Consider the following 27,535-nt stretch of genomic DNA (forward strand, 5'->3'; position numbering starts at 1 on the left):
CCTTTTTTTAGCCAAATGTAATGAACGACACAGCAATCTCACTTGAATAGCATGTTTGCGTTGATCTATTGCATACAAGTTCAGTCTGGTGCAAGGTAACTGGAATTTGTCTTAAATAGATATTATAAGGCAGGATATAAATTCGTTCATGCGTGAGCGCTTTTAAACTGTTACACACACAGCAACAGAAAAGGGAAGCATCTTAATAAAAGATTTACCTACTTTTAATTCATAAATGAAGAACTGAATAGAAATATGAAGAATTACATTTAAAGAAATACTTTCTCTGCTTATTGTTTTCATGTAATTTACACTTCTTCAGAATTCCAGGATTTAGCGTGTTTGTTTGGTAAAGTGGTAAACTATAAGGGGTATACAAGTATACAAGTTTATACAAGTTATTTGATGCAGAAAAATGCAGTAGTAAAAAGTTTCTCAAATGACATATTTAATACTATGTGTAGAACAAATAAGTGATAACTTATTAACGCTCAACTGTGTTTCGCTTAGGCAAATGTATCACAATCACTACATGCCAATACAAATGAAATAGTCAGTGATACTGATGATTTAGTTATATACATAGATAAACCTAAAGTCTATGGCACCTGTAGCTAAGGCGACAAGATACTTGTTACACCCTGCATACGCAAAAAGGACATTTGTTTGACATTTTATCTTATTCCCCAAAATATTTGATAAAATTCAACTTTTGATTATAAGTTATGTGCCCTTCGGTAGCCCAGAAGACGTCAAATCTTTGGGCCAAGCCCATTTTAACCTATGGATAACATTGATACAGTGACTATAAATAGTTAAATTTCATTACAAATAACTCCCAAAATTTCACAAACGTATAAAACTTTACAAAATATAATATTGACACTTGTTGTTTTTTACACTCACATTCTCAATTTATGGCATTGCCCATAAGGGGTAAACCGAATACCTCAGGACAACATTTTAATATTCATTCCTTAGTAGCTGCTGTCTGCCCCCGCTTCTTCAAAGGTGAAGTCAAGACTTTCGTATATTCCAATGTTCATGTATTGCTGAAACGTAAGAACAAGGATAGAATGGGTAAATGACTGATGTGACTGATATACTTTCAGTCATTTTAGAAAAGTGGTATCCACTAAAGGCATGTTGTAACAGTGAAATAATACTTTTTCAACATATGTTTGATAGCCGCCATTGTGTGAGTGAAAAATTATTCATCATGGCGTTATGCAACAATCCAATAAACAAATAAATATTTTTGATAAATGAAAATACTTGTGGAAACTTAATTCATCTTCTTGGCAACGATAATTTTAGAGTTAACCTGTTAACTTTAACAGAAAGTCTGATATCTGAGAGATGCTAGAATGTATTCTGTTGTCACAGCAAATTATTCTGTTAAAAAAAAATACAAATATTCCACTGATTCAGCACAACCATTTTATTAGGCTAACATCATATTATGGTAAATATGACACAATATTGTAATAACAGAATACATTCTAGCATCATTCAGACGGCAGACTTTCTGTTAAATTTAACAGATGAATTGTTTTGACTTATATGGACTATGAAAGTTCTGTCTCATACTAATTTTGGATAGTGTGTTAAATTATTTGTATGACATTTCGCACAGGTTATCAGCACAATAGTTACTCCAAGAGAAGAAGAACAGCCCATATCTAGACAGAAAGTTCCACGAAATAGATCTTTAGTTTCCAAACTAACCCCACTCAGTAATTTGGAACTTTTGGGGACAACACATCAAAGCGCTTGTGACATTCAGTATTCCCACTGTTGGGCCTTTTCATAATATTTATACTGACAAGACGTCAAGGGATCAGACCAGGGGAAAACATATTGTTCCCCCCTGTACAGGTGTATAAGAGGACTAATGTAAGATTCTCCACTAAAAACGTAAACGTGTACCTGTACGTGTGTTGTCATATCGGCCAGTCTGCATGACAAATCCTGAAAGGTAGGTCGTTCTGCAGGGTCGTCTTTCCAACACTCTAACATTACAGTGTATCTGTGAGGGTAACAGAATGACCATGTTATCAGCAAATCTATAAACTTGAAAGATAACTAAAATATTCATGAACAATGGGTTATGAAAATATAAAGTAAATGAACAAGCACTCTGGAAGTCTATATTGCTTTTAGCATTAGCGGTTTGATCCCTCAGAATAATGGCTATGTTATAGTCTACAACGGAAACGGCCATCATTTTGTCCAAATTAGGCGACAATGTCCGAATCCCGAATTTGAACTGTAGCTTGTAATGATACCGTCGTGCACCAAGTATTATTGATCCTGTGCGATGGACCGTTTTGGAAAAATATACCAGCAGATGTTTTGTAGCTTACGGACAGATGGGGTCCCCAATGGCACCGGTAGGAGGTAAGTACAGACTTAAATAGGACCACGGGAACAGCGATAAGCACTTATATCAACAAATTCAATCACGGCAATATTTAAGCAAATATAACGCTTACAATGGAATCTGGCAGGATTTAGGGCAGGCCAGACGACAGTTTTGGATGAGAAGGTGGCGTATCTCCTTGGACTTCATCTTCCCATAAGGTGTCGCTCCGTAAGTCATGATTTCCCACATCAATACACCAAATGACCACCTGTGGAAGACAATAACCTACGCCTTGATATATTCCAGATGGTCAGTCAGTCTGAAAGGTGATACTATGAGATAAAGCCTAAAAAGGACAGTTTGGAAATCAAGGTACAAACTATATACACATCACAGGCTACTATATTGTGTATATAGTTTGTACGTTGAGTGAGTGAGTGAGTGAGTGAAAGTTTTAACGTCGCTTTCAACAATATTTCAGTTTTATCGCGACAATAAAACGTCAAATAGTCGATCTACTACGGATATTTCATTTACTATTCAGTCAAAAAGGACACCAGAAGTCACATAACAAACACAGACGGTAGTTTAAAATTACAGCTTTCCTGCCATACCAATGGCAGAGAGAAAGTCAAAAATAGTATCACTTTCTACAGAATTGAAAAGTTCTGAAAGAGAGCTCACGTGATAAAAGGAATCTCGTACAGGAGCAAAGTCGCCACAGTCAAGCAATATGTGCTTGACTGTGAACCGTTGATCACAAGCAAAGCAATGAGGAGCATCTTCTCCTTTTAACAAATACCCATGCGTAGCACGTGTGTGACCGATACGACACCTCCTCAAAATGCAAGAGCGGAGACGATGCCGTGAAAGGGAAGGCGCTGGACCAACAAACTGACGAATATCATGCAGTTTGTTGGTTGTCTGGCCATCCCATTGAGCCTGAAACAAGCGCTTGATATAGGAGCAAATAAGTGAACGCAAGTCCGAATATGGAACGTCAGTTTGGGTAGTAACGGAATGCAAAGCCGCCTTCGCGGCTTCATCTGCAGCAGTATTCCCAGGGATACCCATATGCCCGGGCAACAAAAGACAATGATAAAATCTTCATTAAGTCGTTTAAACATCTCCCTGATAGACAGAATGTCTGGATGTACAGGCGAACTAGCCCGAATTGCCTGGAGGCAGGAAAGGGAGTCAGAGCAGATGAGAAATCTGCTACCTCCTAGCTCTGGAATGGACCGAAGTGCGCACAAAATTGCCTTGGCTTCCGCAGTAAATACAGAACAGGAATTTGGAAACCGAGTTGAAACGGTTCTGGGTCCAAGGACAGCGGCAGAAGCCACGCCATCATCATTCTTGGAACCATCAGTGAATATGCGGTGATAAAATGGATACTTTGAACACATATTACTAAACTCCTGCTGGTATACTAAAGGGTTGGTGGAACATTTCTTCAGGGAGGAGAGCGAGGTATCAACCTGAGGCTCAGCACATAACCACGGTGGATCTTCCTGGATGAGTTTGTACGTTGATTTTCAATATCCCATTTCAGAGAGTTGTTTGGAGTTAAACGTGAAAATCCACAGTACCATTCAGACAAAGTAACCGCTTTTAGGGACTGCAACTGGTTTTCACAAAAGTTTAGTAACTTGCCTTGTTTGGTACATTATGGACTAAAAGAGATCTTAGATCAAACAATTGATTACACACTTACGGTATGAAGACGTTATTTGAGCAAAACGCTTTTGCTTAAAACAGAAGAAAACCTAAAACAATGACACTATAGGCTAAAAGGAGCATATTTTTTATATCTGGTGGTGCCATTTGCATAATTTTGCGATTTTTTCTCCCCATACACGTAAAGCCTGAAAACGGCAAAGCTGGCCTAAATCGCTGAGCCCATCGCGCCCTCCATCTTTAACATCTTGAAATTTATGCTGGGAGTGTGTTGCCTCTCAGCCAATGAGAGTTGTTAAAACTGTCTGATTATCCGTGTAAACATGGAACGTACATCCAACATTCCCGTTTCCCCATGGTCAAACGGAAAACGACCTGTACGGTTCGCTACCTTTTGGGAAGAAGAGTTCTACCGTAAATGCACGAACTGCACTTTGACGGTTTCCGACGGCAATTCTCCTCCTAACACAAAAGACTTCAGGACTAGTTCTTATGCAAAATGGAGTCGCCCACAGCGTATTTTGGCGCGGACTTTATAATTTATCAACTTGAGGTACATATTAGAATTTTTTTTAGGGCATGTACCTGCGAGGAAATGCATACTCTTTTCATTGGTATTTGTTTGATATTTAAATTTTCTTCTCCTTTAAGTAAAATAATTTAGGCACATTAGCCCAAACTGAGATTAACACATACGATCTGGGAAGGTCTGTCACCAACCTGCAGATGGTCGTGGGTTTCCCCTGGGCTCTGTCCGGTTTTCTCCCACCATAATGCTGTCCGCCGTCGTATAAGTGAAACACCAATCACAAAAATAAATAAATTAACACTTTTGAACAGCTGGTTCATGACTGTCCTTCTTGCCCTTTTCATGACGTACAACGTCTGCAGTAGACTTCAAAGGGCAATTTCATTATGAAATGTCACACATTAAGTCCAACTGTGACATACGGTAACTTCAAATAAAAGCCCTTACACTTCACTCTGTTGTGAGTAGACCTTCCCCTCCAGAGTCTCAACAGAAGCCCATCTGCAGTGTGGAAAGGTGAACTAGAATGAAAAATTATTTTCAGTATGAACGTAATAATACTGTAAGACAAAATGCATGTATTTCTTTGATACAAAAATTGCTTTACCCTTCAACTGAAACTTACCATTAATTTTTCAATTGCTAAAAATACAAAACAACTTTGCTAAGCTGAGGATATACCTGGCGGTAATTATTTGCTTACTCTTTGATTTTGCTAAAGAAATCCTATCAAATTTACCTTAGCCACATCTTTTGGTTCGAATCCGACCGGCCTTGCAAGCTGGAAGCCAGATATCTTTGCCGTCAGGTCTCCACCAACCAGAACGTTCACAGCTCGTAGGTCTCCATGAAGGATCTATGCAGGAGATTTAGCAACGGGAGCTTACTCAGTGCTGACAAAAACTAGGGAACATTTTGTCGACATAGAAGTATGTTTAATGCTATTTTCAGCTTGGTTGAATTATGGCATTAAATGTTTAGTGTTCTACAAATTGAACTATCTGGACAGTAATGCAAAATGAACTAAAAACAACACATGTTTTGGACATTCTGATTCGTCCTCGCTTACTAATACTTGGATAAACTTGGCAGAGATTAAGTGTCGCACCCACATAAAGTTCATGGTGGTTGCAAATACATAATGGTTGTGGCACTTGACCTGCGTTTCACCTATACCTCTAGCTGTGATAGATGCGCCATACCCTCGGCCACATTTTCAGCAAAGAGCAAGAGATTAGCTTCTGTCAGTTCTTTATTTGATCCACTTCGTCTTTTATCCCTCAGAAAACTCTGTAAATCGCCCCTTTCTTCAAAGCCGTTGATCAAGAAAACGGTGTTATCTGAAAATTGGAACACATAGACATCATTAACTAGTTATACAGACAAAGTTATCTAAAAAGCTACGGCTGTCTGTTATCACGAAATGAACCTGTATACAAGCCACTCAACACGACTAAACAACCAACATCCTCGGGTCATTTCTTTATACCTATTATAATTTGTAGAAGAAATTGCAGCCACGTGTTGAGTTAAATGATATCAGTCGAGTTTCCGGCAGGATAAAAAACCTGATTTAATAATAGGTAAATATAATATAGTGCCAATTTTCTTGAGGATGGCGTAAAACGCCATTCAAAGAAGTAAGTAAATAATATGGTGTCAGAACACAAGCCCACCCTGTTCATGCAATGCACGTTTTCATTTGTGCTTGGACGTTAAAGACTTGACAAACAGTGATGTGCTAACGTATGGCAAGACCAGGCTCTGTTCACATGAAAGGATAGAGGTGACTTTAGTGTGATTGCTTGGCCATTTTCGAACTATGGTGTTACTGATAACACCGGTGAGTGAGAATATGAGACAAGGACTTACCGTCTTGTATGGAGTAACCTAGGAAGCACACGACGTGTGGATGGGCTCCAATATTCCGCATAATATCTATCTCTGCCTTACATCGCTCAAATGGATTGGCTCCTTTAATGCGAAAAATCAACATATTGTAGCCATCAATGCACCGCATATTTACTCTAACGCAATTAATTGTGTATTGTGGCTTTCGTGGGTCAACAGCTTACCAGGTAGGATGAGGGACTCTCCATCAATAAGTGGTTTTAAACAAAGATTACTAAAATGTCTACGATATAGGTTTTACATTCCCCATCTAAATTTTTATGCAGGAATGATTTGGTATTGATCTCTATGATTTTTGTATATTGTGTGATTTAACTTTTTACCTGTCGTGGAAATAAAATATTTTAAACACCTACAAAAAAGTTTATACTTTATTACATTTTACCTGTCGATAAAATAAGATTTTTTTTAACACTAACAAAGATTTACACTTTATTTTTTCGCTTTTTACAGAAAGTTCTGTGTTTCTGATTTTCTAATGATATTGGTATATTTATAAGTATATTGTTATTGTTTTTGTGTTTGAAAGATTTGAGACGAAGGGCCCACCCTGGAAGCAGCCACTCGGGTTGAGGGAGAGTAGGCATCCTGTTCAAATAAATTATGTATACCATTCTATACTTAAACTGTTTAAAGTATGGTATCACTACTGATGTGTACGTAAAACTGAGAGATCCAAGCTAGTTCAATTTGTGATAACAATCTACATCTACAGCTACAGGGGGCTGCAGGACTGAGCCAAAAGGGTAGCTTGTTTTTATTGATTTTTTTACTTTCGTGTATTTTAAACTGAACTCAAGAGTGTGTCACTTTTACGACAATTTGTCACATAGAATTGAAAATTGGTATGTGACTTCACCGTGGCAGATTATGTACATATCAAGTTTTGCGATCTTTTGTTCTTTTTCAGCGAAACTACGACCACTTATGGTTGGTCAGTTTTGTAAAGTAAAACCTAGTAAATTGCTTTAAGGAAAGAGGTGATAAGTCATTTACTCTTCGGGGTTTTGGTAAACTTCGTTTATTTTCAAGAAATTTATGTTCAGAATTTTGTTGTGGTCTTGAACATAATTATTACTCTAACGTCTCAAAGGGATGGACTCATAATAACAACTACAGTACAGGCTTGTTTTCCTATGTGAACTCTTTTGTCTCGAAACAATTGCATCAGTTAAGATGCTCATAATTACATGAAAATTTACCTGTGATTTTTCTGATGGCGACGCTCCTCTGATGCCCATCAGCCTCCTGAAGTGTTCCTTTTAGCACTTTATGTTTACCTTTGTTCAGATTTTCATTAGAAACTCTCAGACGGAATGCTGATATCGCAAGTTGATTAAATCGCATACCCTCGTATTTCCCCTCTGATTTGTTTGGAGCCTGGAAAGTGATCAAGTGATTGAAAAAGAGATTTCCCGCTCAGAACTGAGCGAATATTTGTAATTTATAAACAGATGTTTTCAATACCGACTAATACTGTCGCAAAATGTGAGTGCGGGTGCATTTCGTGACCATGCTTTTAACACCGCTCATCATTCTTACTGCATTTTTTCGGTTACTTTTCTGCACAGATTAGAAGCTGACGTTCAGTCAGGAGGGTTGTCATGTGGACACCCCTACCTGGTGGGGGGTGGTGATCGGTTTTATCAGGGCTCAGTCAGTCCGGATTTTGCTGTTACGCACATGGGATATTATTTAGTACATTATATGTAATAGTGTAATATCAAAGGCACATACATAAAAAGGGAAAAGTGGAGCAAGATGGACCCTCGGGGAGAAATGGGACAGTTCTCAGATACACATAATACTCGTGCTGCCACCTATGTTGCCGCGCCGAGAATCAGAACGAGGACGATGTAAAACAACAACAACGTCGTTATTAAAAGCACACGTGGACATGGAGTCATGCTAGCGGCCCTTTATGAATTTTGACCCGCCTGATGTAAGGTAAGCACATTTTTAGCCTCCCTATGAGCATAATTTACCTTGAGATATATTGCCATAAATATATTCGTCTGAAACTTTGCATAATGAGCTATCACGAACAAGTAAATAATGTAACATCAGAAATGGCATGAATAATGCATGCAAAACGCTACTGAAGCAGTTAATTAGCGATTAGGTATCCGGAAAGTCAGCGCACAATTTGGTGTACAACAATCAACTCTTGGCCGAAGGGTGAAAGACACAAACAAACATGCCTAAGGATCGTCCAAAGTACTGTGACGTTTCAAAGTAAGTATTCTAACAGGTTTAGTAACTTTACACCTTTTCAAAGGATAGACTAATCATAAAATTCTTCTTCAGTTATATCTCTGGAATATTACAAAATTAATTAAATGTGAATTGTTGTCATAAAATCGGTATAAAAAATGTAAAAGTTATATATCTAACTATCTTGTAAAATAATGGTACATAATACAGAATACCAATCTGGGGCATGTTCTACAAAGTATGGACAATATGACGACGAAGGTTGATGTTGTCATAGTTATCACAGTCCCAACTTTGAGACTGCTTCGTGGAAATGGTCTCAGGGTCGCGTTCTACAAAGTTGCTCCGTGACAAGGTATACCCTTAGTAACTTTGCAACTGCTTAATAAAACACGGTGCACTGTATAAAAAAAGAGATGCATACTTCGAAACTTCGAAAAAGTGGCGGTTAGTCCAACTTGACCAACCTTTACTATCTTTAGCTTTTTGCGTTCTTTTGGGATTCATGTTTACCGTTGTTTTGAAAATGTGTCATGATATTAGTAATCCAGAACGCCATTCATCTGCTGGCGATATACGAATGTATTTTTGATGCTTGGAAACTCTGTATTATGAATATGTCAATCCATACTATGGGGGTAGGAAAGTCTGTCAGTGACACTGTTTTGTTCTGGCACTGTTTAAACCCTGAGTTTCTCCCAGTACCAACGCTTAATTGAACACCACAGTTTTGTCGAATCATTAATTTGTAACTAGTTTTTCTTTCTTATCTTCCAGACCGTTTTCTCGTCTCCGATAGAGCAGGATCTTGTTGATTATATCCTCAACATGGAAACCATGATGTTTGACTTGACAACTTCAGATGTCAGAAGTCTTGCATTTCAAGTGGCACATGAGAATGAAATAGCTAACCCATTAATGATGAAACTTGCAAAGCTGGTAAAGGCTGGCTATGGTGTCAGTTTGGTGTCAGCAGAAAGAGGTCAACTGGTCACAGTAGAAATATGCATTAGCGTCACTGGGACATTTATTCCCCATTGTTTGTCTTCCCAATGTTACGCATGAAGATGGAACTGATGAATGGCGCACCGCCTGGTTCAATCTACGCTTGCCATAAAAGTGGGTGAATGCAGATGGACATATTCACAACATGGTTCCAGCACTTTATTCGATTTTCTGGTGCTTCCAACGACAACCGCGTTCTACTCATTCTGTATGGGCATGCTGCTTACACAAAAACATACAACTGATTGATTTGTCCAGAGAGAATGGGGTGGAGTTACTATGTCTACCATCACACTGCTAACATATAATGCAACCATTAGATGTCAGTTTCATAAAACCACTATCAACCTATTATGACCAGAAGTTAGAGAAATGGCTACGCAACAACCCCGGTCGAGTAGTTACTACCTTTCAAGTTGCTGATCTCTTTGGTCAAAGCAGCCACAGCTCAGACGGCTGCGCACGGGTTCAGAAAAACCGGAATATTTCCCAGCAACCGAAATATTTTCCAACCACACAAGTTTGCTGCCGCAAAACCAACAGATATTTCAAATCTAAACCCCCAAACGGTCAACCCATCGATCAATTTAGATGTTGTTGAAGGTATCCCAACAGTTACAGCAGCTGATGAGTCCGTTTCAGGCGTGACCGTAATCCAGGGAGCTCTGGTTGAGCCGCAACCCACTCTGCCAATTCCGTCAACATCTGGCAGACAGGATGAGTCCATTCACTCGTGACCGTAATCCAGGAAGCTCTGGTTGAGCTACTACCCACTCTGCCGATTCCGTCAACATCTGGCAGACAGGATGAGTCCATTCACTCGTGACCGTAATCCAGGGAGCTCTGGTTGAGCTATTACCCACTCTGCCGATTCCGTCAACATCTGGCAGACAGGATGAGTCCATTCACTCGTGACCGTAATCCAGGAAGCTCTGGTTGAGCCGCAACCCACTCTGCCGAATCCGTCAACTTCTGGCAGACAGGATGAGTCTAATTTCTGTGTACCCGCAATCCCGGAAGTTCCAGAGACTCGGTCCAAAAATTCAACCTTTTCCAATGCTCAGCCACTCTCTACGCCTGTATCGTCTTTCATGAGGCAGTCCTCTGATACCAATTTAGTTTTGCCATGCTACTTGTCACCATTTGACATTTCACCCCCACCCAGACTTACCGTCAAACAAACTGGGAAACCAAATGTCCGTCGTGGCAAGGCAGCTATTCCCACCAGCAGTTCACATAAATCCTTGCTTCTTGGTAATAAAGTCCAGTCTGTCAAAGCAACATCTAATTCACGTCCGCAACGCAACAACATCAACACAAGGTAAAGGAAAGGTACATGAGGCCACCTTCCAAAATCACTGGTTGTGACTTATGTGGCCAAAACCTCTGAAGTTGCAGATGTAACACACCCTTCACTGGAAACTGACACAGAATGTCTCTATTGTTCTGAACTGTGGAGCACAAGCACCAATGGAATGATCCAATGTACAATATGTTTACAGTGGGTACACCAAGCTTCCACTGGCATAGATGAGAGCGAGGATGCTTTAAATTGCGAACTGTGTAACTAATCAATTAAACTGGAAACAATACCATGATATTTTTAACGGTGTGCGTTGTTACAAGTGTCAATACAAATACCAAAATTTGTTTGTTGTGCTGAAACACGTGTTGATTCCTTAATTCATACGTTTGGGCAAAAAGGGACAGACCAAAATTTTATTTTATGTCGGAATTGTCCACGCGTACAAAACTACAGCTATCAATAAATGACTGATATCGTGTCCGTTCCTCACAAATTCTCTGTTCTTACACAGCTGCTTTCAAATTTAGCTACACACAAGTACGTGAAGTTAAGTCTCCCATCTTGCCCCACTTTCCCCTAACCAATAACCAATATTTAAATTATCCTTCAAAACGAAAAGAACAGCATCTTAAATATATTACATAAGATAGTTCTGGTAACAACATAAGATAGGCCATCAAAGCATTACTATAACAACAACTGTCTTACTGGTTTCATTGTCTCATAAGGATCCATATTCAAGTCTTCAGCCCTAGGCCTCTCATGACGACGCCTGAAAACAAATATCAAAGATCACTTCACACCCTATCAATCCTTCTGCCGAAATTCCCTGGAAAAAGTTATGGCTGAATGTACAAATTTTAAATAAAAAATGACCCAAATGTCACCAAATTACTTTCAACTCAGATTACAAAATCACTTTGAACATGCAAGCATTAAAATAAACCAAGTCATCTGTTTCCTGATTTCCTGAGTATGAAAACAATTTTGAATGTAATCTAAGTATATAAGTACATACATACAAGTATAAGCAGAATCCTAGTGGGGAAAATGCTGATCAATGCTAGCTAGTACATATAATGTACAAGGGGTTCATTACAGACACTGATGTACATAATCATATACACATTTATATATGTTATCTGTAATTCTGTTAATTATTTTTCCATAAAATATATTTCAATGTTTATTGAATGTAGTTTATACACAAATGGGTTCAGCTTGCATGCGATGAATTAAATTCCAGCCAATAAAGATAGCCATAATTTAACCAATCGGATGAGATCTGAAACAGCCAGTAGTTTCACAGTAATTTCAGCCAATACTATTTCAGTAGCAGGGTGTTGCAGCCAATAGATGTAGAGTGGCCTGATGAGTTTAGGAAAGTTTTCAGAGCACATGGTTCAATTAGCCAGTTGCAGTCTGCATTTGAGGATCCAACTTGTCTACTGCATTGAGCAAACCCTCCTACATCCCCTTAGCACCTCAACTCGATGAATATTTCAGAACTTTGTCAGATTTGTCAGCATTACACTTCGATATACAGTAGTGTGAACGCGCTATTCATATTGTATGATCTTAGACCGCTGTCTGAGCAATAACATGGACCAAGTAATAGCATATTACAAGTGAACCTCTGTTCACAACTACTAACATAAGTGAACCGCTTTTCACAAGCAAGAGCAGGGACAGTTGTCCTATACTAACATCTTTTACTAACAGGGACCGCAGTTCTATACTAACATGTGAACGCGCTGTTCACAGTCATTTACTAACATGAACCGCCGAGTAAAGTTGTTCACAAACTCTTACTCTCACTAGGATGTGGAGCTACCAGAATTCACTGATAGGACATGCACTTATATTCATTTTTCATGTCATCATCATTGTATCCAGGTTGTGAGTTCACATTGTTACCTATTGAATTTTGCATGTCGGCTCATATGTTTATCCATGACAAATTATTCAACTAATAAAGATGTCAAACGGACTTCATTTTTGTTTTGTTGTGTATAAAAATCATTTTATTAATTTCTGCTGTTGAATACATACGTGTCCTTTTGTTTCTTCTGATGTTTAGATCGCACTGTGATCACAACAATAACGGCGAGAAGAATGATTATCGCCAGGCCACATGACACGCTGACAGCAATGGTTATTGTCTTGTAATCCTTTTCCTCTGCAACATCAGATATAATCAGATCTTTAGCTCTGTGAGCACTCTGCTATGTGTTTAATACACACATTTATTCACCGTTCATAATGTCATATATTAATGTCACATTATGTCACATACTGATTAAGGGAATAGACGCTGACATTTTACACTCAAGGGGTATTGTCTCTATTTCATTTGATAAATAAAAAAAGCTTTCAAAAAGGTATATTAGTGCGCGCATATCTTTAATTATAATTTATAAGAATGATAAACAATTCTAATTATTAACAATTGACAATTCTCTAATTGAAACAAACACAAAGAACATGGCCAGTTTTAAATTATTTATTAGAATAACTATAGCAGTACGAATATTGATACAGAATATAAGTTGTACATATAATACATTATTTATTATGCTAACTGTTCATAAATAATTTAGATCAACACGACTAATATGTTCATATTCATCAAAGATATATCAACCTTACACTATCTACAAGTCCCCATTCTACACACGGGCAATAACTGTGGAAATAACTGATAGACGCAACCCGCACAGCACACACACACCCGGACATCGTTTCTGTCATGTTTACAAAGTTTCAAGGCATTGACAAGGTAATGATGACGGACACACGGATGGATGAACTAAGTCACAAACAGAGAGACAAGCAGACAACCTGATTGCTGTATCCATCCATATCATATGAGGAGGAGATAAAAATGGCTAAAATATCAAAAGCTTACGCACAAATCAACCTGATTTTCAAGCCTGAACTAAGATTTCACAATGTGACCAGCACAAAATTTGTTCTTACCTAGGACTAAATGGAGTGCAGCTTCACGGCATTACCAAGACAGTATCAAAACATAATTTTATCCCCTCAATGTAACATGTACTAAAATGATATGGAAAAGACATGAATATGAACTTTCCTTTTTATAGAATACGACTCGAACCAGTTCAACATGCTAAAAAACAAATCATGATTTTCATGTCAAATTTTCTTCCCATTAATTTAATGGCTCTTGTGCCGGGACACACCACATCATCCCGAAACCATCTACATACATGTATATGTATCATCTATGCTTGTATTTTTTATCCCACCACTTTTATATCTCTCCTTGTTTATGTGGCATGTCGAAGAAACCAAAATCTCTCCTAGTAAGCTGAATCATGATACGAACAGTGCTGTCAAAATTTTGATTATCATTTGTACAATCAATCATCATGTTTCATGATGATGTCTTTTCAACTTCATCATCTTCAACTTCCTCTACCTGGCACAAAGAACTGTTGGCATCTGCTAAAATGAAGAAACACAGCAGCTATGCACACCTTTGTATCAGCCTTAATTTGCAGATTTGTGTACTATCCAAAAATAATAAAATTACTTCTAAAAGAGTCAACAGTTGCCAACAAATCCCTCAAATAAAAAAAACAACAATATTTATTATTGTTATAAATTCCTATTTGGTACCCACAGGGGAGCACCACAAAATATAAGAACATAACAATGGCTTCAGAAACTCAATAGTACATATAAAGGTACTAACCTTGACGAGCTTTCAGTATGATCTCTGCTCTGAAAACGCGCCTTAAAACGGGAAAAACAGCAATCCCTATATTGTACTAGGTTTTGACCGTTTATACAGAGTTTACATTTTCCTCACAAAATATGATTATTAAAATATGTACCTATTATGGTTTTACTTTGAAACTTTGATAGGTAAAACTGGCATCACATAAATTTTGAGTAATATGTCTAGAGAAAAGATTTTTACAGCAAAAATGATACCAGTTACCAGATACCTGGTAGTAACTTGACATATTTGTGATGTTATATATTACATACTAACATATTCCATAGATTTGTGGTTTCTAAAACACAAAAATTTAGGTGGAAAATACTGCAGACAGAGAATCAAATGATTTTTCAGTAAGCAACTCTGTCCTATTCTATTATTTATTTATTGATTTGGCAGATTTATAGTGCCACTGTAGCAAATTTCCCACTTTTATGACAACTGTCAGGGAAATGGTTGGAGCCTGAGGCAAGCCAAATACCCAGAGCAAACCAATGGTAGGCCTGCTGACTTAAAGCCAAAACTGAAACTGCCAGAACTGCATTTAAACTTGTGCTCTCATCTGTCAAGTCTTGTCATCAGATATACAGTGAGCCAGCGCTTCTGAGGAAGCAAGCCAAGGCTGGAGTGTAATTGCTTGGGGAAAGCATTAAGTGCCAATATTTTCTAACACCATACTGAAGAGAAATAACAAACCTACTGTATGACTGATGCCAAGAATTCAGTTTCATTTTATGATCTAAACTATATATATCAGTGTTTTGGAAAGACAAAATATGAAAAGCATTTGGCCTAAAGTCAATTCAGAGATGTAGACATACCTTTGGTTCTATATCCCCCAACATACTTCGTCTCAGTGCATCCCCCTGCAGTACAGGAAAAGGCTTTCACTCTGTAAGGACAAATCCCCTGACTATTCATAGCTGTTTGTAATGTATATATATATATAAGCCTTTAAATGTGACTTTACACAAAGGATTATTCTATAACCCTTGACCGTTTTCCTATTACATAAGAAAGTGACCAAAGACTATAAATGTCACTTTAGACTCCAATTTATAGCAAACAGAAAGAAGAGACATTACAATTCACCTTTAACTCCCTCTTTCAACCTAAATAATCCCTCCCTTGATCTCTTTCACCTAAACAAACCTACTCACATTATTTTCTGTGCAGTCTGTAACCTTACACTTTCTGCTCACCAGGTGTATGTATTGGTTATCGACAACTTGATCACCTAAAGAGTTACCAATTAAATTCAGAATGCCAATATGAAGAAATGATCAAAAACAAAACTGTGGATTTTTATGCAGTCCATACCTACCTACTTCAACAGCGAGACAGGCATTTTCAAAATTATATATGATTTACTTCCCACTTCAATGATGCTTTACCTGCAATCCATGCCTGGAAGCAGGGGACCGTTACAGAAACTGTCCACACCTTTTGTACTACAGTTTGTGTCTTCTCCCACAGTTAATGTAATAGCTGCTTCCCTCTTAGATCGACTACCACCAACTTGAGGGGTGGAAACAGAAAGAATGAAATTAATTTAATGTCCAACTATATAGGATCAGTTCCTAGAATAAAGGCTTAACTAAACATAGTTTTAGCTACGGGTCGAAAACAGTTATACAACAGCAACACATCACATAAGAAAGTGGCGACAGCAGTTAAACTGATTTTGAACCTGTTTGATTAAAGTTGTTGAAACTTTTAATAGTTTTGTTTCTAGTGTCATAAAACCTCTGTAAAGTTTCTTTAGACTGGATGCTCTTTGTCTAAAAATCAGATACAATGTACTGGCTCATACTGGCAATTTCCTGACATGGAGTCAAAAATACTCACTTTATTTTCAAAGCATCTCATAAAGTAGAGCCTTTCTGGATCAGCCATATTCATATTGACACATATGAAACAATCTGAGGATTCTCCATAACCTGTGCTTTATGTATCACTGTCTTATTTTCATCATGAAAAGGTTTTTTATTCAGCTTTAAAGTAACATGTTGGAATATATATAGAGAAGCTTATACCTGTCTGAAAAGACCAGCCTAAAGGGGTAGCTCTGTAGGGAATTTGGAAATTATCTTCGTTGGCTTTGTACCAGTTGTTAAACTCTATAAAATGGTCAGCTTTCATATTAGCCACTGTGCTGGAGACTACAACAGAGAAAGGTAAAACAAAAAAAAACAAAAAAAAGCAAACTGAGTTCTGTGCAGGATAACTTATCAGGCATTAATCAAAGCACTAAACAGAAGTTAATCTATCTATGACAACCGACAAACTGATCTATTGAATTTTCAGCATTGGAGAGAACATATTTTCTAGCATGTTGACCAAACAGGATTAAAGTTTCTGTAATGAAACAAATCTGACACCAACTAAATGTGTCTTCTGCTTCAAACAAAACATATATGTTAATTGGATAATTAGCATAGTCCTACTTACTTCATTGAGGACACTTAAGCACTCAAAACTAAAACATAAAATTTCATGTTTAGTACCATAAATCTGAAATTATCACCTAGTACACATCTTGGCAATAATTACCTGTAGATTCATTGCTTTGCACTGCATCAACCACAAGGCCATAGTCTGTGATTTTTCCATTGGTATCATTTGAGAAGAAATCTGTTGTGATTGTGAGAGAGAAGGACCTGGCACTCTCTGGTTCAGACAAGGAGGGTTTGGTGTCAGAGCAGCCTATCACACAGCCGGTCGGTTGTGGTGGATCTGAGCAGAGAAAACCAGCACCATGATAAAAACACAAACAGCTATTCAGTGTCGTGCTCAAGAACACTTGACTTGAATATACATACATGTATGACAGCAGTCAGTTCCATTAATGGAGGAAACAGCAGTTCACAGGATAAACCACTGACCTTTGGCAAGTAACAAATACACTTTCCCACATGCGATGTATAAATTCTCACTTTATTGGTGAAGGGCAATTCCAAGTGCTGTACTTTCTTAGAATAAACGTTCACTGTGATTACCAAATCGGAAATGTCCGGTGTAACTTTACTGAGGTAAGCTCAGATAAACTCAAGGATTTCACCAAAGGAACAAATTCCAGGAACATTAATTACCTGTATCAACATTCATGCCATCACAAATTCAGGGAAATACAAGAAAACAGATGTATTGTACATACCAATGATGCTTTTACTAAATGACTGTCACTAAGCTATTACATGGGTACAACAAATGAAATGAAACATGAGAGGAAAATCATCACATGCTCTAAATGTTCGGGTTAAAATGCTGAACTTTCACTTTATGAAAACATAAGCTATCAGCCACAATGTTGCAGACCACAACTACTGAATTACATGAATCCTCATTTAAATGTAGATGTTGGAGAATGTCCTCCATGTCTGCTTTTACACCAAATCTGCACTTACTTCCAGCAGGAGAGTAGTGTATTTCTGTCAACACTTCACCTTGGCAACACGCACTCCCTGCAGATATCTGTGTGAGAGATAGACAAACTTTTATGACTTTCATAATCAGCTAACCAAGATGAGTTTTCAACTTGTTCGGACAAAGGCTTGAGCTGCAATTATTATTAACCACAGTTAATTTTGCAACAATACACTGGCTTGACAGGTGTTGTTTTGACAGATTTCAAAATGATTGACATTGTCCATGAAGTACATTTTCAAATGTACTTTATTGTTGTTGCACCTGCTGGTCTCTTTTAAACCAGCCAACATCTTGTCTCCCTGATACTCTTGTTTGGTCTAGAAAAAAATTGTTACATGCGGTTTACAGATGTTCCATTTTAAATACCAGGAAATGGCTGAGCAGATTCAGGTTATAGTGAATGTGGTGACATACACTTTAGCTAACAACCATGGGTATTTAAATACTGCTTTCAAAACACCTTTCTGAGACCAGCATGCAGAACTCTCAGAATCACACAATATGCAAATTAATCAGAAGTAAAGTTTTAGGTCCTTTACTGTACACTGATATGGATTAAATTTTTTGGAACAAATGGTAAAATGTCAGGATATTGGTTTTCACTGCTGAAATTTCTGACAGCCTGACGAGTAGCTCCAGTTAGATTTCTAACTAATAAAAAGTTCTGGTTGTCAGGCCAGTAACTTGAAATTCTTACATTTTCCAAAGCAGCTTTTCCATCCCACACATGTAGCTGAATAATACTAGTACTTACTTCATAGGTATAATTCTTCTCAGGTTCAACAGACACTGTTTGTGCGTAACGTGCTTCCCTGGATGGTGACCAGGGAAGGGTGAATACCGTCTCATTATCATATTGCATTCCAGACAGCTGAAATATAACAAAAGGTCCAGGCATTCTGATAATGCTCGTTTACCAGATTCTGTACACAATAAATACTGTGTATTTTTCTGACTGGTGTTTTTCGCCATACTCAAAAGACTATTTCACTTATATGATGGCGGCCAGCATTATGGTTTGAGGAGAACCTGGCAGAGTCCTGGGGAAACCCACAACCATTCACAGCTATAAATACTATAAAACAGATCAATAACCTTGCACAGTTACATGTAGATCCCAATCAAATCAACAGATAAACAAACAAACATCGTTGAAAATATCAGGCATGCCCTGTTAACTCAATACTGAGCTTTGTAGAACTAGAATTTGGGTTCTGTAGTCTCTGGCACCATATGACATGTATACTGTAAGTCATATGGTGTGTGTGAGATGAGATTATGCACAAGAGCATAGCATCTTCCCTATATTTCTAATGTTACAATGATGCTGTCAATATACCAGTGGCATACCTTGTAGGTCAGAGTAAAGTTAGTGATGTTGGCGTTTCTGTCTCTCAGTAGCGGAGCCTTCCATGTAACATTCAGGCTGTGATACGTATCCTGTATTTGTCTGATTTCCAGCTGGGTCACTTTACCTGGAGCTAATCAAATATTTACAGAAACATGAAAAAATATGTGACAAATTGAAGGAATTTTTATGGATTTTTATTCCTAGGCCAAAGGAAAAACACCTAAAGGAAATAAGTACATTCTGGACAAACAGGCAGGTTGACAAATACTGTGGGACAATTACTCTGTTTTAATTATTATTTTGTTGTTTTTAATTATTCTCACAAAGCATGCAGAGAAGCATTGACACTTAACTGATCATAAAGCCAGAGTGACCCTTCTGTTCGGGAACAAAACAGGTTGCACCTCTATCAATAGATCAAGGAAACTTACTCAAGTTACTTACTCAACTTAAATGTATATCCATGTTTTCTATGATGTTTTGTCTTACTAACCTGCTTCCAGTGTTCTAAATTCAGTTGTATATGTGGGTGGACCATTTCCAGCCTCTGTTGAAGCCATCACTCTAACTTTGTACAGCCAAAATTCTTCTAAATCGTCAATGGTCTCACATGTGCTAAAAAAACCTGAAATAAAGCTACAGTTTTAATATTCAGTTTGAAAGAAATAAGGTGAGGAAACTATGCTGCTTCCACCATCTGTTTTTGTCATACATGGACAAGTGGTTTTCAGTGATGGTACCTACAGTACATGGATAAGACTGTGTCATTGTCCTCACAAATGCTATTCACTGCTTGTTGTCGCAAAGTCCCAAAAACAAATTATGACAACTGAAGTGAACCTTTGTCCCTTACCCCTGTTAGAATATATATGTTCACATACAAATACATGTATATCATGTCTAAATTATCAGTTGAAATAATACATGTATTCACAGATGAATTCTGAGGCACTGAACTAAACTGAATAAAAATTTAAATGCAACACCCAATGTTTTGATAAAATTAACTACGTTATCAAATTCCTTTCAGTACAGTTTTTGAGGGACTGCTGAGTCCATTTAATGCCTTAAATGGACTCTTAGTATTACATTTTCATAAATGATGAAAACAGACAGCTGATGGTAACGCTGAGTAAGGTTAGGAAACAGAGGTGGGGTCAGTTTGGGAAATTCTACACAGGCGTCGTGCAGGGGTAAGGTTTATACCCTAGAGTGGTCTATGGGCTCTCAAATTTGCCTGTTGAGTCGATTCCGATCCATTTGAACTTAAATCTGGTTATTATGGAGCCCGACTGTTTCCTTAGCTGTGGCAGTATCTAGGCTGAAATGGTTGCGGAAGTGGAGGAGGGGAATATGAAAGTCTTGGTTGGGGGACATTACACGCTGTCGGCTCGCATGCGGGCGATTAGTTTGGGTGCCAAATTCTTCATGACGTCACCTGAGATGACTTATCGTTAACACATTAACATTAAAGGCCCTGGGGACAACTCTAAGGGTCATGTCAGCGTCGAGCATAACGATGGCAAGCTCTCGTTTGTTTTGTGGCATCTATGGCATCGTGCCTTTTGACAGAACTTGTACTGTATTCGTGACCTTTTGTACACCTAAGGGTAAGGCGTGCCAATGAAGACCTTACGGATCACTGAATATAACTTGGGCAACACCTGTCTGATGGGTCAAAATGGTGAACTAGCTTAAAATCAACAACACTTTGGTTTTGGACAGTGGAATGTTTACTGGTGTAGGGTTTTGCTCCTGGCCATTCATCGGTACTACATTGACAAAAATCACACCATTATCTTGTGAAATATTGCAAAAACAAAAGTGTTGCGTTTGTATTTTTGTTCAGTATAGTTTCATATGATTGTACCATTATACTTGTCTTACCTTCACTCACTTATTTGAATTATACTCACACCATACTCTTTAATTTATCACTTGTATGATGGCAGGAATAAATCCGGAGATACTTGTAAATCATTGACATTTGGCAAGTACTGACAAACTTTGTCACATGTGAGGTACAAATATGCACATTATACTGTTGACTGATGACTATACTAAGACAAGTATTCTTCACCAGACCTTAGAATACGCAAACAAGCCACACTAGCATTGTAGGCTACTTATTGTCACAAAGCAGTGAAAATATGCCATTACCTTTTTAAACTGACACTACTCACTATAGTAATTACTCCCTTAGTAATTACATTTGGGTATAATCAGGAGGCCATTACAGACTGACTTATTTATTTATTTATTTGATTGGTGTTTTACGCCGTACTCAAGAATATTTGTGGGCGGAAACCGGGCATAGCCCGGAGGAAACAACCATCCACAGGTTGCTGAGAGACCTTCCCACTTACGGCCGGAGAGGAAGCCAGCATGAGCTGGACTAACTGTGTCGTATTGGTGAGAGGCTTCTGGGTCGCTACGCTGCGCTAGTGCGCTAACCAACTGAGCCACGGAGGCCCCTCACTTATACGATGGCCGCCAGCATTACTGTGGGAGGGAAACCGAGCAGAGCCCGGAGGAAACCCACAAACATCTGTAGGTTAATTACATATTGGCATGGATCAGGCATCGACTATGCATGCCTTAATTAATACAATAGACCATTAAGCTGCTTAGCTGATGTGAATTCATTAAACAAATGAAACAATTCTAAGAGAATACAGGATGACACTGTACAGTCACAAATCTGATCAATTCTCGAACCTGTTTTATGAAGCAGTCACAAACTTCAGGATCCTCTCCCAGATCCACCAGAGTCAGTGTGTAGTTTGTGGGAGGAGAGAAATTTTCTGATGGGCTCCAATAGACACTCACATTCTTAGCTTCGACCATTGTCACTTTTGTGTTATATACTACTGATCTGACTTACCAGAGATAGCATGGTCTCTGTCTGGCTGTGGTCCTTCTCCCAAATCCACCAGAGTCATTGTGTAGTTTGTAGGACCAGGGAAAGGCGCTGGTGGACTCCAACATACATGCATATTCTTAGCTCTGACCACCGTCACACTTGTGTTCTTTATTACTGATCTCACTTACCAATGATAACACGTGCCTGTCTGGTTGCGGTTTCTCTCCCAAATCCACCAGGGTCAGTGTGTAGTTTGTAGGACCAGGGAAAGGTTCTGGCAAACTTCAACATACACTCACATTCTTAGCTCTGACCACCATCACATTTGTGTTCTTTATTACTGATCTCACTTACCAGCGATACCTTGCTCTTTGTCTCGCTGTGGTTCCTCTCCCAAATCCACCAGAGTCATTGTGTAGTTTGTAGGACCAGGGAAAGGTTCTGGTGGACTCCAACATACATGCATATTCTTAGCTCTGACCACCGTCACACTTGTGTTCTTTATTACTGATCTCACTTACCAATGATAACACGTGCCTGTCTGGTTGCGGTTTCTCTCCCAAATCCACCAGGGTCAGTGTGTAGTTTGTAGGACCAGGGAAAGGTTCTGGCAGACTTCAACATACACTCACATTCTTAGCTCTGACCACCATCACATTTGTGTTCTTTATTACTGATCTCACTTACCAGCGATACCTTGCTCTTTGTCTTGCTATTGTCACTCTCCCAAATCCACCAGGGTCAGTGTGTAGTTTGTAGGACCAGGGAAAGGTTCTGGCAGACTCCAACATACATTCACATTCTTAGCTCTGACCACCATCACATTTGTGTTCTTTATTACTGATCTCACTTACCAGCGATAACTTTCTTCCTGTCTCGCTGTGGTCTCTCTCCCAAATCAACCACAGTCAGTGTGTAGTTTGTAGGACCAGGGAAAGGTTCTGGCAGACTCCAACACGCTCTGTCCGCTAGTCACAGTCATATTTGTGTTCTTTATTACTGACTTCACTTACCAGTGATAACTTTCTTCCTGTCTCACTGTGGTCTCTCTCCCAAATCAACCACAGTCAGTGTGTAGTTTGTGGGACCAGGGAAAGGTTCTGGCAGACTCCAACATACACTCACATTCTTAGTTCTGACCACCATCACATTTGTGTTCTTTATTACCGAGCTCACTTACCAGCGATAACTTGCCCTCTTTCTTTCTGTGATTTCTCTCCCAAATCCATCAGAGTCAGTGTGTAGCCTGTAGGACCAGGGAAAGGCTCTGGCCGACTCCAACATACACTCACATTCTTAGCTCCTTCCACTGTCACATTTATGCTTTTTATTTTAGATGGCACTACAAAAAAAAAACAAAACAAAAAAAAAACAAGAAATGAATGCTCTAGATCACAGGGTAAAGATTGATAAATGAAATACCAATAGGCCTGCTCTGAATTACCTCCCTGTAATATACGACAGCGACTGTGACATAACGCGGGATTAGTTTTTGAGGAGTACTTTTTGAGAAATGGGACCTCGTCTATTGAAGCAAGTACTATGTAGTTTATGTTATGACAGTCACAAATATTTCCTAGACAATGGCATGTACTAGACAACGGCATGTAAAAAAAAATAGACAGCATGATATCAGTCTTTAAGAGTCGCAGAAATGTAGAGAGATCTCAAATGAGGTTGATGTTTTTCAGCTTAAAGGTATATAACCTTTGACAGAGTTCACCAAAGCTGTCTACTGTATTTAAATAGGGTCAGTATTTGTTAATTATCTCATAATGGATTAAAAAAATGCCTAATGTTTGTCCTGGTCTTCCAAAACAGGTTTATAAAATTAAAACTGTCTTAAAGCTCGGTCTTAACTAGCTTATGCCATTCGCCATATTGTGAGGTGTCACCTAACCACAGCTTACTCCTACAGAGGCACCTCTTAAATGGAAGAGTGACCTCAAGGGAGGTAATTTCGTGCTGCCTTATTGTTTCTGTTAATCATCAAATATTAGTACGGTAATGTTATATGCTACATAGTATCTTGCTTTCACATCATAAAATCTCAAGGTAAATAATTTCTGGTCTGAAATCACATTTTACCAAAATGTCATAAAGAATTTGTGTTCAGATTAGAGAGAAGGATATGTGTATGCTATTTAATCTTATGTTGGTTAGGGCCAAATGATAGGATATGTATAGTAAATTATAAAAATCTCATAAAAAAGCAGTAAAACTCTTTTCTGTTATCTCGCTGCCAGCTCAGGACAGTGTGTGAAAGTAACAGAGGGAAGATCTTTAGACCATTTTATCTAGCGAAATCAAGAAAAACAACGGCTTGTTACATGCAACAAACAACTTTTTAATAATGGTCTTGTCACCATTAATCTACCTAACACCAAAGGCACAAATGACACACATTTCCCTTGGGAGCTTCTGAAGTTCACAATCCTTCAATCAGCTCCTCAAGTACTTTATGTGAAACTTTTTTCCTGCTGCCTATGTTACAATAGATATGATCAACACTCGTCCAATCCTTTTGAGGGTTAAGTCACATGATATAGTTGGACTTCTCAATGAATGAAAGGATAGACTTGATAAGGCCAAATGGTCAAGACCGAATGATCATCTCAGTAAAACTCCAAGAAAATTTCCTTTCAATAAGATCAGAGATATGGCCATCACAAAGAGAGACAGACTGACAGATGGACTTATGGAACTTGACAACACTCCTTAGCACTTAGGATGATTAATATCTAGTAACTGATACCAGGCAAATGGAACATCCCGAACTAAGGTATCTTACCCTCAGGATTCGTTCTGACGGTCAGCGTAGCCGGATCAGGATTCTCACCTACACCTTCAGATTTCAGATACAGCTTCAGTGTATACTCAATGTAAGGGAACAAGTCTGTGACATTGTACATGAAGTTCACCTGTTTTTTCCCAAATTTCTCACGACCCACACTTCCACAAGACCCTTGTGCTTGTTCCTGAGAGACAAATGAATAAAGTTAACGTAAGAATTATACGTAGTGAACTGCATGTAAAAAAAAACAAACAAAAAAAAAAACAACAAAAAACAACACCAACAAAAAAAAAACAACAACAAAAAAACCCCCAGCCAGACCAGAATTTAAATGTAGCAGCACTAAAACATATTTTCACATACACACATGTATGCAGCATTAGGGCATTTCTGAAGAACTGTCTATCACCTTGGAAATTTGTATAATACTCTCAAAGGTATAATATCTTCCGTCTTTGGATATCACTGCACTGTATACACTATTTGCACTGGAGGTTTCCATCCATTACAGTACTCACCATTGCATCCTGTTCTTCAAAATGAACCTCTTTCAAACAGTCATTTTCCTTGAACACTAGCAGGCGGAAATTCTTTATATTGGTGTCGTTCCTTTCCCACATCAGCTCAAAACTCCGTGATGTTTTCGACTCTTTTGAGACCTTGAGTGGAGAAGGAGCTGTGGATTACAAAAGCAAAAATATTTTTGTTTAAAAAAAAACTTCTTTTGAGATCAACCACTGAAGACATGTCAAGTGTTCAAACAAACATTATTGATTACTTAGCATCAATTTGTATCACAAGACATACAGTTGTGCCCACTTTGTTACAATGACCAAGCTATAGAGAGAAAATATTTATTGTATAATCCATCAAAATTAGTGAAAATACATTTTCTGTTCGCTAAACGTGTACCATTATTATACAAACATTAATACATGACCATATACATGCATACAGAATTGATTACTACTTGTATGTACCATAACACTGCCATCTGAGTATGCTACTTGTATGTAGCGTAACACTTCCAATGGAGTATGCTACTTGTACGGGGCTTAACACTGCCAATGGGGTATGCTTGTTTCTGCACCTGAATGGAAATGTACAACACTTACACAGCTCTACATCATATGTCAGAGAGTTTGAGGAGTTAACCTTGTTAGACTGGGCCTTCAGCATCAGGTGATATAACCCAGACACCGGGGCATGCAAGACATAACTGTGATTCTTCTTATTCTGGTACGTAATCTCCTCTTGCCTAGAGAATCCATTTGGTCCAGTAACCATCAGGTAGAATTTGTCCACCAATCCTGTCCCGTTTGTCCACGTAAATGTGATTGTCTTTTTCGCAGAGGACGACTTACTTGACACATACACTGGTACACTAGGTGCTGAAAAACCCCAAAGGATTAGCATATATGAATAATGCTAAGTACAATGAATAATTAAAAGTGCATATAGATGTTAAAATCTTGAAACATTTTCAATCCAAGAAGGGAATGCCTAACGTACATAAGCTGAGAGTTAATAATGATATCAGGAATTTGTAACGTAATTGTCAGCGTTCAGGATTACAATGTACCTTCAGTTTTCACTAATGATCATCTGACCTGACCCCTATAATAAAAAAGAAATCAATTTTGCCTGAATGGTACCTGAGAAAATAACAATTTTGGTGCATGAGCCAATCAAATGATTAAATACATGTATTTAGTGAGAACATGGACTAACAAATTAGTGACACTGATATTTGTCTGCTGTATTTACAGTAACATGTATAAGCTAAGCTGGATATCAAGAAGAATTTCTGAGTTCAGAAACCAGTCAAACAATCCAGTCTAAAGTGCACATATCATTCTGAAGCCATTCCACAAAGCCTCAAATCTACCCTGACAACTTGTTAAGTCTTCCACATTTTCCACGAGACACAAAAAAGCCATAAATTTGACTTCTTGTCAACAGATTCAAGTTCTCCTGACTGAACATTCACAGAAGTCACAGGATTAAAGATAAAAAGTCAATACATTAGCCCTGGAGATAATGCTTGTAAGAAATACATGTATGTGATCTCTGATATCAAAGGTATATCAAAGGGCATCATGCCCACGATGTCATCGGGGTGGCCTAGCTGTAATGTATTTGATATGGCTCAGTAGTTTAGGACTGAGATATAGCACTGCAAGATCCTATGAACTTTAGCCTGAAGAAGTAGGTCCAAAAGCATGCTGACTGCACATTAGTTCACCAAATGTTATAAATATGTATGAATCAGTTCTGCCAGGCAGATGGACATCAAATGAGTATATAATAAAACTATGACAATGCCCTTCAGCTGTG

General features: G+C 38.3%; 2 protein-coding genes across 2 annotated transcripts; both read right to left on the minus strand.

The window, feature by feature from the left end:
• Positions 1-977: 977 nt before the first annotated feature.
• Positions 978-7,840, minus strand: LOC135478691 (tyrosine-protein kinase receptor Tie-1-like). The gene is made up of 8 exons (XM_064758646.1): positions 7,688-7,840; positions 6,447-6,548; positions 5,751-5,914; positions 5,314-5,430; positions 5,022-5,095; positions 2,496-2,633; positions 1,930-2,029; positions 978-1,052 (listed from the first exon to the last, which is right to left on the minus strand). Exons 1-8 carry the CDS (start codon positions 7,830-7,832, stop codon positions 978-980), a joined length of 915 nt encoding a protein of 304 aa, XP_064614716.1. The 5' UTR covers positions 7,833-7,840.
• Positions 7,841-11,260: 3,420 nt separating this feature from the next.
• On the minus strand, positions 11,261-26,485 carry LOC135478850 (uncharacterized). The gene is made up of 14 exons (XM_064758658.1): positions 26,314-26,485; positions 25,717-25,874; positions 25,196-25,382; positions 23,585-23,746; positions 20,035-20,166; positions 19,541-19,671; positions 18,945-19,061; positions 18,169-18,235; positions 17,315-17,497; positions 16,798-16,923; positions 16,156-16,279; positions 15,583-15,653; positions 13,063-13,189; positions 11,261-11,782 (listed from the first exon to the last, which is right to left on the minus strand). Exons 1-14 carry the CDS (start codon positions 26,483-26,485, stop codon positions 11,698-11,700), a joined length of 1,842 nt encoding a protein of 613 aa, XP_064614728.1. The 3' UTR covers positions 11,261-11,697.
• Positions 26,486-27,535: the final 1,050 nt, after the last annotated feature.

Source organism: Liolophura sinensis, chromosome 1 (assembly GCF_032854445.1).
Source record: "Liolophura sinensis isolate JHLJ2023 chromosome 1, CUHK_Ljap_v2, whole genome shotgun sequence".
NCBI lineage: Eukaryota > Metazoa > Mollusca > Polyplacophora > Chitonida > Chitonidae > Liolophura > Liolophura sinensis.